This window comes from Erpetoichthys calabaricus, chromosome 14, assembly GCF_900747795.2.
Source record: "Erpetoichthys calabaricus chromosome 14, fErpCal1.3, whole genome shotgun sequence".
Lineage (NCBI taxonomy): Eukaryota > Metazoa > Chordata > Cladistia > Polypteriformes > Polypteridae > Erpetoichthys > Erpetoichthys calabaricus.
Window position 1 is genome coordinate 20,202,661 of NC_041407.2, and position 12,865 is coordinate 20,215,525.

Here is a 12,865-nt window from a genome sequence, read left to right on the forward strand (position 1 = left end):
TTCGGACTTTTAGTGTTTTGCACATTTTGTAGTAGAAAGATGAGATTTAATAAATGTGTCATTTTTCAAGCCAAAAAATGAAACACTTTTTACACGTTTTTTTCTAGAAAAAATGTAACGCTAAGGAGGCTACGACCTCATTTTTCTGAGCATTTAGCTTTAAAGTAGTTGGCTAGTAGCCATTTAGTGACCTCTTTCAGAGGGTCAACCAAAGAAGACAACATGTGTAGGTGTTTCAGCTTGAAAGAACAATAAAGCTGAATATCATCGGCATAAAAATGGTAGGAGATCCCGTTTTGAGCTAGAGGAAGCGTATGCAATGAAAACAAGATGGTCCCGAGGACAGACCCCAGGGGGCACCCCACAAGTCAAAGAGGCAGAAGTCATCTCGCCCACACGGACGGAGAAACTCCTATCAGATAAAAATATGAGGTTAACCAAGCCAAGGCGGAGTGATGTCACCTCGTTAAGAGGGTCTTATGATCAACGACGTCAAAGGCTGAGCTAAGATCAAGCAGTACTAACACGGAACACTCGCCTGCGTCTGCAGCCATTAATAAACCATGTGTTACATGTGGATTAAATGTATTGACTTGAGCATAGTGAGAATGCATGGGTGTGGCAAACATGAACCTTGCCTTAGGTGGTATTATTTAACACGTGGGCCCTGTACAGTACAATATATCAAAATCATTACCTTTTGAACTGAGGTGGTGAATAATTTAAAGCTTTTCAACGCTTAGTGAAATACTTTTGTCATAAGAGCAGCGACCATGAAACCAAGACCTAAATCTCCATTTTCAGCCTGTTAAAAACACCATCACAAACTCCTCTCGTTGACGTACACATAAATCAACATGTTTTGCGCTTTCTTCATTTAAACCAATCAAAGTTATCAGGCGATCTCAAGCCCAACCCTACAACCTTGCAGCTGTGGTAGAGTTTAGGTGTTCCTGTGCTGGTCACACTGCTCAAGTCCTCAATGTCTGCGTTGTCCTACCCCCACCAAGCCTTCACCAGATGTGCACTTGTGATCCATCCACAGCTGGGATTCTTTCCTTGCCTCAGATCCAAAGGCCCCCAGGCTGGGAGTTGAATGAGATGCATTCTTTCCCAAACTTTTTTCCTTCAGTCTTTCTTCAACCCGGAGCTCCAGCTTGACTTATTTGTATCCATTTATGCTGGTGCTCAGATTTTCATGGAGGGTTCTTTTGGATGCCTTGACAGTTTCTCAAGAAGAATTGTGGCCATAAGCCAGGACAGATGTAGAGGTTGCAGTTGTTCCACAGTAAATCTTTGGACACCAAACTGTCCATAATATTAAAGTGCTGAAAACTGCTAACGTGGAAGTTTTTGATTCTTTTTCTTTTGATTTTATTCTTCTGCTGTAGAGAGTCTAAGAGGGTAAAAGTCACAGGCCATTAATCCATCCATCCATCCATCCATTTTCCAACCCGCTGAATCTGAACACAGGGTTACGGGGGTCTGCTGGAGCCAATCCCAGCCAACACAGGGCACAAGGCAGGAACCAATCTTGGGCAGGGTGCCAACCCACCGCAGGACACACACCAAGCACACACTAGGGCCAATTTAGAATCGCCAATCCACCTAACCTGCATGTCTTTGGACTGTGGGAGGAAACCGGAGCGCCCGGAGGAAACCCACGCAGACACGGGGAGAACATGCAAACTCCGCACAGGGAGGACCTGGGAAGTGAACCCAGGTACCCAGGTCTCCCAACTGCAAGGCAGCAGCGCTACCCACTATGCCACCATGCCGCCCTTTATATATTATTTATATATATATAATAGTAAAAGATTAGCCCAGACTACAGACAGACACGACTCAAGATGTCCACAAATACGCTTTTATTCTTCTTTTCCTTTACAGCACACAATGTCCACAAATCACCAACAAGCAACTCACTGCTCAGTCCTTTTCCTTTAATTCTCTTTTCTTCTGCCCCCTCCACTCCTCTCTCACAAGCTCCGTCCTCTTCCACCCAACTCTGGCTCCCCGAATGGAGTGAGGCGACTCCTTTTATATTGTAACCGGATGTGCTCCAGGTGCTCAATGATGACCTTCTTGCAGCACTCCCTGGTGTGGCGGAAGTACTGCATGAACACCCGGAAACACCCCAGGTGTCCTGATGTGGCGGAAGTGCTGCAGTCCAAGGTCCATAGTCCTTTGGCCACCTCCTGGCGGTGGCCACAGATCCCCTTAGGGTTGATCCTTCCAGCTCCTTGGCTTCCACATCATCCAGGATGACCGCCCTCTTGCAACCTGGGGAAAGAATTGCCCCTCTCCCAGTCCCCTGCTTGTCCAGGCCTCCTGGTGGGGCAAGGTCCCCAGCCATCTATCACAATATATATTATATATAATTATATAATATATATATAATATAATATGTTTGTGTATATATATACGTACATGTGTATATTTTATATACACATGTACACTGCGGTGGGATGTGACCCTGTGTTAGGATATACCGGGTTGCATGATGGATGGATATTATATATATATACTGTATATACACACACACACACACACACTAGGGGGCTCCGCTTGCCAACTCCCCTGCCTGCATTTTGCGCCAGCCACTTCACGTCTCTACCGCTCGCATATGTGGATTTCACTTTCACCGAATGACAAATCTTTTAAGTGTCGCGGATACGCCTCTTCATTCGGAGGAAACGCTTCTTTTCCCTGATTGGTCAGTTTGGCGTTGATGATGCAACATAAGAGGAAGTGCGGCTGTGAGAGACACGAAGAGGAGTAAAGGCACATGCTGAGAGAGAGAGACAGCAAGTACAAAACCGGACAGGAGGTGAGAAAGGTGACCTGAACATAATGACCGAGTCTGAGAAGCAGGCTTTATGGGAACACGCGCACCGGCAAAGAGACATTCACTCGCACACGGATATGGAGGAAAGGCGCTGAATGTACATGTAGGGCAAAAGATAGCAAATAGTTTTAAACTATTCTGTTACCTGCCGTGGCTAGTATAATATATTATAATAAAGGGTGGCGCACGAAAAACCGAACCATCTCTGACTCCAACGTCGACGTACGCTTCTTAGCCCGTACGTGAAACGAAAGATATGCAATACAAAAATCTGTACTTTCTTGTTACAGGCAGTGCTGGAAATGCTTTCCTTGGGCGTCAATACACTTTTCTGCATGCTGCACCATATTGTCATAGAAGCAACACGGCTCAACTGCTTCAATTTTTCCAATTTCACTCCGAATATTGTCCTTCAGTTGCTCTAATGTCTTTGGATTATTGACAAACACGTTTCCCTTCAGATTGACCCACAGGTAAAAGTCACAAGTGGATAGGTCCGGTGATCTTGGTGGCCACAAACCTTTGCTGACAGTTCGTTCCTCTGTGAAGACATTGTGAATTCAAGTAAGTGACTCGTGAGAAGTGTGACATTGTAGCTCCATCCTGTTGAAAGACGGTATACCAGTCGGAGACGGTTCGGTTTTATGTGCACCACTCTGTACATTTGATATTTTTTAGCACCTTTCCTTTGCTTGGGGACCAATGATTCTTTTAAGATGGTCCTGGGTAAGACCACCGAAGAGACTGAAAGCAAATATAGTGCACTGGGGCCCCTGTTTTAATAGCAAAACAGAAACATACACATAGGCATCAGAAAACATTGTGGACCCCCATGCTCCTGGGGCCCCCAGCCAGTGCCCATACTTTATGGCGGCCCTGGTTACCTTTCTGTAATTGAGTCTTGGTAGGGAGGGCTGAGGGACTGATTTTTGTTTTTGTCAATTTGGTTTTGTGGTTTGAGGAGAATTTGGGGGATTATTTGTATGTATAATTAGGGATGGGATTTTATTACAGTGGTATTACACTTGAAACTTTTTGACTGCTTATTTTTTATTGATGAAAAATAAATACAAATTTGATCACAAAAAAAAAAATTAAATCGAACCCCTTCACATTATACCCTCTTTATTGTGCTGTAAATGAACACATTTGCCATTGTCGCCCACCAATCTGTACTCAATAACCCATAATGACAAAGTGAAAGCACGTATTTTTCAGAAAGGTTTACAAATTCATTCAAAATCAAAACCTGAATTCTCTCATTCATAGAAGTATTCAGACGCTTTGCTGTGACGCTCCATATTGTGGTCAGGTACACGGAGGGATACATTAGCCAGTTTTGCCGACACAGTATAACGCTCAATAACATATAATGACAACGTGAAAACGTGTTTTTAGAAAGAGATACCAATTTATTAAAAATCGAAGCCTTAAATTTCTCCTTCATGTCAGTATTTAGACCCTTAATTGTGTACTTTATAGAAGCCTCTTTAGGGTCTACAGGCTTTGCCCACCTGCATTTGGGCAGTTTATCCCATTTTCTTGGCTGTTCCTCCTGCCGTCTTCAGGTGTCTGTGGTTTAAGTCAGGGCCACTCAAGGTCAGTCAGAGATTTGTCCCAAAGCCACTCCATTGTTGTCTTGCCTGTATGCTTCGTGTCATTGTCATGCTGACAGGTGAACCGTCACCTCAGTCCGAGGCCTTGTGCTGTCTGGAGCAGGTTCTCTTCAAGGACCTCTCCGTATTTGGCTTCATTCCTCCATCCCTCAGTTCTGGTCAAGTCTACTTGTCGCTCTCGCTGAGTAACACCCCATAGCATGATGCTGCCACCACCACACTTCACCGTAAGAATGGTATTAGGCAGGTAATGAGCGGTGCCTCATCTACGCCAGACATAGTGCTTGGTGTTCAGCCCAATGACTTTAATGTTTATCTCATCAGACCAGACACTCTGACAGTCCTTTAAGCTATTATATGTCTTTTGCTCAAGGGTGGCATCCATCTAGTCATGTTACCGTAAACGCCTAATCGTTGGAGTGCTGCTGAGATGGTCTTCCTTCCGACATGTTCTTCCATCTAAGCAGAGAACTTTTGAAGCTCTGTTAGAGTAGCCATTGTGTTCTTGGTCTGCTCTCTGACTCCCCTTCTTGCCAACCTGGTCAACTCTCGAAAGAGTCCTGGTGGTACTAAATTTGTTCCATTTCACAATTATTGAGGTCTCTGTGCTCCTGGTACCACTCAAAAGCTTTACACATGTTTTGATCCCCTTGCCCTGATGTAGGCCTCACCACAATTTGATTGTGGAGGTCAACAGAGAGTTCCTTGGACTTCATGGCTTGGCTTTTGCTCCAACATGCAGAGTGGATTGTTGGACCTTCCACACACAGGTACACGTGTGCCTTTCTACATGATATCCAACCACAAGTGGACTCCAGTCAAGTTCTAGAAACATCTCAAGGAGAATAGGAGGCACCTGACCACATCTTTAGTTGCCGCAGCCAAAGATTTAAACACTTAAATGAAGGAGAGATTTCAGGTTTTGATTTTTTTTTGGTCCTCAGCCGGAAAAGGGTGAAGTGCCCTCTCAGGGTTGGGAGCGAGATCCTGCCTCAAGTGGAGGAGTTCAAGTATCTCGGGGTCTTGTTCACGAGTGAGGGAAGAATGGAGCGTGAGATCGACAGGCGGATCGGTGCGGCATCCGCAGTAATGCGGGCGCTGCATCGGTCTGTCGTGGTGAAAAAGGAGCTGAGCCGCAAGGCGAAGCTCTCAATTTACCAGTCGATCTATGTTCCTACCCTCACCTATGGTCATGAGCTATGGGTAGTGACCGAAAGAACGAGATCGCGAATACAAGCGGCTGAAATGAGTTTCCTCTGCAGGGTGTCTGGGCTCTCCCTTAAAGATAGGATGAGAAGCTCAGTCATCTGGGAGGGGCTCAGAGTAGAGCCGCTGCTCCTCCGCATCGAGAGGAGTCAGATGAGGTGGCTCGGGCATCTGATCAGGATGCCTCCTGGACGCCTCCCTGGTGAGGTGTTCCGGGCACGTCCAACCGGGAGGAGGCCCCGGGGAAGATCCAGGACACGCTGGAGGGACTATGTCTCTCGACTGGCCTGGGAACGCCTCGGGATTCTCCCGGAAGAGCTAGAAGAAGTGGCCGGGGAGAGGGAAGTCTGGGCATCTCTGCTCAAGCTGCTGCCCCCGCGACCCGACCTCGGATAAGCGGAAGAGGATGGATGGATGGATTTTTTTTGGAAACCTTCCTGAAAACATGTTGTCACTTTGAGTGCAGACTGATGGGCAGAAAATGGCAAGTGTATCCATTTAAAATTAAATTGACAACACCGCAAAGTGGGCAGAGAGTGAAGGGGTCTGAATATTTTCTGAATCCACTGTGCATGGAGTTAAGAGAGAACGTGAGGTCACTGCATGCTCAGGACATTCACAGAGATGGAGTAGGCCAAAAGCCTAAATGAGCCTAACCGAGGTCAAAGATGATGTCTGACACAACCCTCCATATTTACAGAAGTGGTTAGTAGAACCAATGGGAGCCATAATGGGCCACGTTATTAAGCAGGCGATGTACACGACGCCATTACCAGGGTTAATTTAATTAACCCGATGTGTAGTTAAGTATAACATCTTTAAATATCTTAACTGTTGTGAGGAAATGTTTGTTCAGTAGAGAAACAACACAAATGGATGAAGTGAAGGGTGGAGAGGAAACCCAATCATTTCTGTCCAACGCGCTCACTCGGCTCATTTATATGGAAATGAAGCGCTAGTGATACAGAGCTCTCGATTCCATTTACTTTTGCATTTTTTGCCATCGTTCACAGCTAATTTTGCATCTACTAGTAACAATTTTTTTTTTTGCATTTTTTTCCTTTAGCCTGTTGCCGCAGCAACCTCTTTCATGCCCTGCATAAAAGAAAATAAAGGCCTGGCATGAACCGAAGGGGGGACAAAGCAAAGAAGTTTGTTCATATTCAGGCGTGCTTCAAAAGGTCCGACATCCCCCACCCCATCTCTGCCTAAACCCCGCAAGGATCGAGCGTGGAGAGAAGGGTTAAACAGATCTAGCGGGTCTGGAATGTAAAGTATAAGGCCTAAGAGGCTGAGATTGTAAGGAGCAGAAAAAAAATGATGATAAAATTCATCATAAAGTAATAATAAAAAAAAAAAAAACTAAACACAAATGCAAAGCCCATCTCTCCTGGAAAGCACTCTGGTTCCCAGGAATAAAGTCCATTTTAATTCACAGGGGACCGCTCCATAATCATTATTTCTAGGCTTTCTGTTCACTCTTTTGAGCATAAAATGAACTAAAATGAAAGAGATGCTAATGGCTGATATTGTAGAGAGTGAAAACATAAAGGTCTTTGGGTACAAGTAATGAGCTACTGTTTCTACTCCAGACATGCGACGCTGCCAGCTCTCCTGCGCTCTGCGTTGGGGGTCATTCAGTTACTCATCACAGGAAGGTGAGACGAGGAGCAGGCAGAGTCAGTCCCAGAGCCAAGGACAGAAAGCAGACATCTGCGAAATAAAAAAATCTACTGGGCCATCTTACCTCAGCAGCACTGGGTTCAAGGCAGACGTCTACTCTGGACAGGACTTTTTAACATGCAATGACCTAATGGGCAAATATCTGACAAACTCTATAAAATTAATACTGTGAAATCGCAACTGATCAGGCTTTGTGCAACTCAAATCACTTTACAACAGTACCAGAAACACTTCCACTGTGTTAATAGCCATCCACCCATCCATTATCCAACCCACTATATCCTAACTACAGGGTCACGGGGGTCTGCTGGAGCCAATCCCAGCCAACACAGGGCGCAAGGCAGGAAACAAACCCCAGGCAGGGCACCAGCCCACCGCAGGGCGCACAAACACACACCCACACAACAAGCACACACTAGGGACAATTTAGAATCGCCAATGCACCTAACCTGCATGGCTTTGGACTGTGGGAGGAAACCGGAGTTGTGTTAATAGCCTTATAAGTAATTCTTGTGGTATGTGTATTGTATTTGTGCCCTTTTGTCTGCTACTGTAGTCCTGTAATGACTCTCAGGATTTGTAAAGGTTGTATCTATCTATCTACCTATGGTAGAGTGCCTTTCATATATGTATATCTACTGTATAGTGCCTTATCTATCTATCTATCGCATACTGCCTTTCACATCTATCCATCTATCTATCTTATCCTGCCTACTATACTAAAATTAAAATGTATCTATCGTATAGTGGCTTTCATATCTATTTGTCTTTTGTATAGTGGCTCTCATATCTATCTATTGTATAGTGCCTTTCCCAACTATCTATCTTTCTTATCCTGCCTACTATGCTGAAATTAAAATCCATCTATCTATTGTATAGTGCCTTTCATATCTATCTGTCTATCTATCATATAGTGCCTTTCATATCTATCTGTCTATCTATCTTATCCTGCCTACTATACTAAAATTAAAATCAATTGTGTACTGACTTCCATATCTATTTATTGTATAGTGCCTTTCCCATCTATCTATCTATCTTATCCTGCCTACTATGCTGAAATTAAAATCCATCTATCTGTTGTAAAGTGCATTTTATATCTATCTATCTATCTATCTATCTATCTATCTATCTATCTATCTATCTATCTATCTATCTATCTATCTATCTATCTATCTATCTATCTATCACATAGTGCCTTCCACATCTATCTATTGATCTTATCCTGCCTACTATGCTAATCTAATCTATCTATTGTATACTGCCATTCATATCTATCTATCTGTCTATCAATCTATTGTACTGTGCCTTTCGCATCTATCTATTGCAGTGTTTCCCATTCTGTAGTGGCACACTTCTTGCAACCTAAATAATCCCAATGCACACCACTATCTTACTAACCACAAACACATTAAATCTCATACATGTGCTCAACTGCCCAAAGCGCTAAAAGCTGCTAAAAAAAAAAAGGAGCTCCGAGATCAGCATTCGCATACACAGCACTTAGTGAGCACTTTGGTGGCATTTCTAAGCTGCTTCGCCCCTTTGCCCACCCCTCTCCGCCTAAGAGGGAACCCATATGCCCACTATCTACCAGCACTGTGAGGCTCACTGGTGACCACACACCCAGGGAAGATGAACTCTAGCATCCAGCAGATGCATCCAAAGTGCTCTAACATGGCAATCACTGAGCTGCTTTTATGCCACCTTCTCCAGGTAGATTTCTACTCTTCAGATCAGTCATGACAACTTGTGGAGCTTGTCCCTCTCAGGTTCAGACCTAAGTGTGCTACACTATTATTTTCATGGCACACCGGGGTAATTTTCATGGTGTGCCACAGTGCTGCTGCACACTGGTTGAAAAACACTGATCTATTGTATTGTGCCTTTCCTATCTATCTATCTATCTATCTATCTATCTATCTATCTATCTATCTATCTATCTATCTATCTAATCCTGCCAACTACACTAAATTATCTATCTATCTATCTCATACAGTGCCTTTCATATCTATCTGTCTATCTATGTATCATATAGTGCCTTTCTTATCTATCTATCACAGAGCACACACTTTTATTCATTTTAGAGACACATTTTTAACTCTATACAAATGTCTTTGGGATAAGGAGGGGAAAAAACTGGAGTAGCTGGAGAAACCACTCGCTGATGTGTGGAGAGCATGCAAACTCCATTGAGTCAGTGACCGTACTGGGATTTGAACTTGAATTGTGATGTAACTGCCTAGGGATCGGATTTAAAACCGGAGTATTCCAGTTCAATTGTCGCCATCAACTCCCTGTATTACCCCTGCAACGTCACTTAACCAGTCTGTAATCTAATTGTAGCAAAATGTTACACTGAACTTGTAAATCACCTTGGTTAAAGGTGTCCAACAAATGTATCTTTATTATTCTTCATAATAAATAGCCCGGGGACCCTGACAGTACTAACCATTCTGCCACTATGGGCCAATAACAATCAAATGTATTTTCATAGCAAGTCTTTTTTATTATTATTATTATTGTTAAGAAGCCCAGAGTACTGCACACAATAATCCATATAGGATAATTAAAAAGAAAACAAAGTTCAGAACACAACTCCATTCAATACCTATAAATAAATATAACACGTTTCATTTAAATTGGACAGTATTAATTCACCAAAGTGAAGCATGGCGACATGGTTGTTAGGTGTTGGGGAATTTTGGAATTTCCCTGTAAACAACAGCTGAGATGAACACTGTAACTGTTCCAATGGGTGTCCGTTTATTATAAGAGCCCTAAAGGTGCCCTGCCATGTGAACACCTCAGAGCTCATGACAAGACTGATGAATCCTGGGATGGCTTGATGACAAAGACAATTTGAACAACGCCGCTGTAAAAATCATCAGTTTACACCAATCCAGATGAACAGTGTAGCCCATCATCTGAATCCAAATTTGCTTTATGGGCCTGTTATGCTAATGTGTACTGCAGGTGGCGCAGTGGCAGCGCTGAGGCTTTGCAGTAAGGAGGTTGTGGGTTCGCCTTGCGGGTCCTCCCTACCTGGAGAGCGCTTTGAGTAGTGAGAAAAGCTCTATATAAACATAAATAATTATTATTATTACTGTTTAAGTCGGGTCTTGAAACCTAAAAAAATTGATCATAAAATCAGACCCCGACTTATACGCCCGTTCAAAAATGTGACCCTTCATTATTATTCTTTTTTTTTTACATCTTCTTGCCTCTTCCAATCTTGCACCAGTTTCTCAGACACATCAAATTTTGTTGCAGCAGTGCAGTTACCAATTTCTTTCACCACTTCAACGACTTTTAATTTAAAACCAGCTTCATATTTTCTTCTGATCGAATGCTCCATCGCAGATAAGGGATGCTCTTACGAATACATAGAAATAAAAGGCTGTGTGCTCGGTGGTTACTCTCTCAGGTGGGCGTTAGCATATCATAATCTCTTGGACCAATAGCTTGAGTTTTTCGCATTCGACTTATACGACCGACAGTATAAAATACCGGAAATTATACGATAAAATCAAGCCTTGACTTATCCACGGGAGAACCTAAACACGAGTATATCCGGCACTGGTAATTGATAGTATTGGTGCAACATACAAGAACAGCATAGAATACAAAAGATAAAATATAAAATGTGATTTGGCATACAAGGGCAATGCAAAACAAGAAAAGACACAGTAGAATTAAAAAAACATCCAGGTAGTCTAGTGTACAGGAAATGCGGAGTAGAAGCTCAGACCTAATTAATCAGAATACCTGCAATGGAAAGAAACGTTTAGGTGACGTGTTGCCATAAGCGTACATCCATACACAGGCAATGTGGCACAGAGGTTAAGGCCTAAGACTTCAAACCCTGAAGTTGTGGGTTCAAATCCCACTACTGACACCATTTCCTGTGTCACTTCACCTGCCTGCGTTCAAAATGGAAACCCAATGTATGTCAGATGTTGTGATACCTTGGCTGAAGGCCTCGGCCAAATAATGAAATGTTTTGTGAAGAGAGAATGGTACCAAAATATCAGTCATTGGAAACGCATCTCTTCATGAAATAGGACCTTCTTCTATATAAATACTACAGTGAGTAGTAGTAAATGTCATGTGATCTCATCTCCATGGTGGATGTAGTGGCACTCGAGGTCTTCAGATTTCCCTTATATAGCACAGTGTTCTGGGTTTGAACGTTGCACCTACTCGTGGTCGTTGTGGGGTCTTCACGCTCGTCACATATCTGCCTGGGTTGTCCTCCAGGCAGCACTTTCTTTCTTCTCCTGCTTCAAAGACATTCTGTATGCGTTTGGTTAATTGGTGAATCTAAATGTGTACGGTGTGAGTGGTCCTTACAGGAGATCGGTGCCCAGTCCAAGTTTGCTTTCTGCCAGGATTGGCTTTGCTCTCGACTGCAATCCGAAATTGGATCGCGTTTTCTTTCAGCACGTTATGTTATGAATTGATCGCACTAAGACCAGTCATCGGTGGAAAAATGAAAATCAAATAATCCATCAACTGGTCCTTGAGTCGTCCCCTGGGCATACGAGCAATGCATTGATAGCTCAGCACAAAATTCCACCATTGTATAAAACGGCTGCTCGAAGGGACGGGTGCGCCTCGGCCCAAGGAGGCGCTGGCACTGCAGCAGCCCGGCCTGGGCCTTCAGTGAAGGCATCGTCCACCATTTTCACGAGATGGGCTCTAGCGGCCCCCAAGAGTGCACCGATGATTATATTTATACACTGAGTAACTCATCATAAACCTTTGAACCAAAATGTGGGAAACTGCTAAAGAGGGGCTATGCCTCGCTTGCTTGATCGGAGTGAGGTATTTATTATTCTCTTCACTGGAGTGGACAGCAAAAGGCTTTGCTTAAGCTTCATGGGCTACTAATTTCTCCCCTGACCTCTTTTTGTTGTGGGGGTGACCTCCTTCCCTGAATCCCCATGCAATGAATGGTAAAGTTTGACACAGGCCAGGGGCTCGGCAGGGAGGTGGGGGGAAGAGGGGGGCACAGTGTGCTTTGACAATGAGAGCTCTATAGGCCTTAATCAGGCCCCACAGTGGCGTTTTGACAGCGGGGGGAAATTTGTGTGGCTCTCAAAAGACCTGGGTGGCACAATAAGCACGGCCTTGGGGTCTCACATTAGAGGCAGAGGCGACCGACAGACAGCGCAAGTATTTACCAGGCAAGGATCCTTTGTGTGGGCCTTTTCAATAGAAATTAAGGCGTTCTTGAATGTGCTGTAAGCCCCATTAGACAACACAATTGAACCTGGCAGATGGATATCATAAGAAGTTAAGGTATTCAGAGCCGGGTAGTCCAGGCATTCTTTCTCCGAAGCCTAACGTGAGTCTCTCTTTGTTTTTGTTTCTTTTCTTCCCTTTTTTCCCCCTGCCGACATAGACTGCGAGTCCTACTGCAAGGCTTCTAAGGGCAAGGTGAAAATAAATATGAAGAAATACTGCAAGAAGGACTATGGTGAGTACCAAACGTTTCTAAATCATCTTTATT

At 43.8% G+C, this 12,865-nt stretch overlaps 1 protein-coding gene across 2 annotated transcripts in view; it reads left to right on the forward strand.

The window, feature by feature from the left end:
* The window catches only part of ntn1a (netrin 1a), a 259,741-nt gene that overhangs the window by 194,720 nt on the left and 52,156 nt on the right, over positions 1 to 12,865 (forward strand). For both annotated transcript variants that reach the window (XM_028819281.2, XM_051936296.1), the window contains exon 6: positions 12,758 to 12,832. In XM_028819281.2, the coding sequence (XP_028675114.1) occupies positions 12,758 to 12,832 (75 nt within the window). The remainder of the gene's footprint in view (positions 1 to 12,757; positions 12,833 to 12,865) is intronic.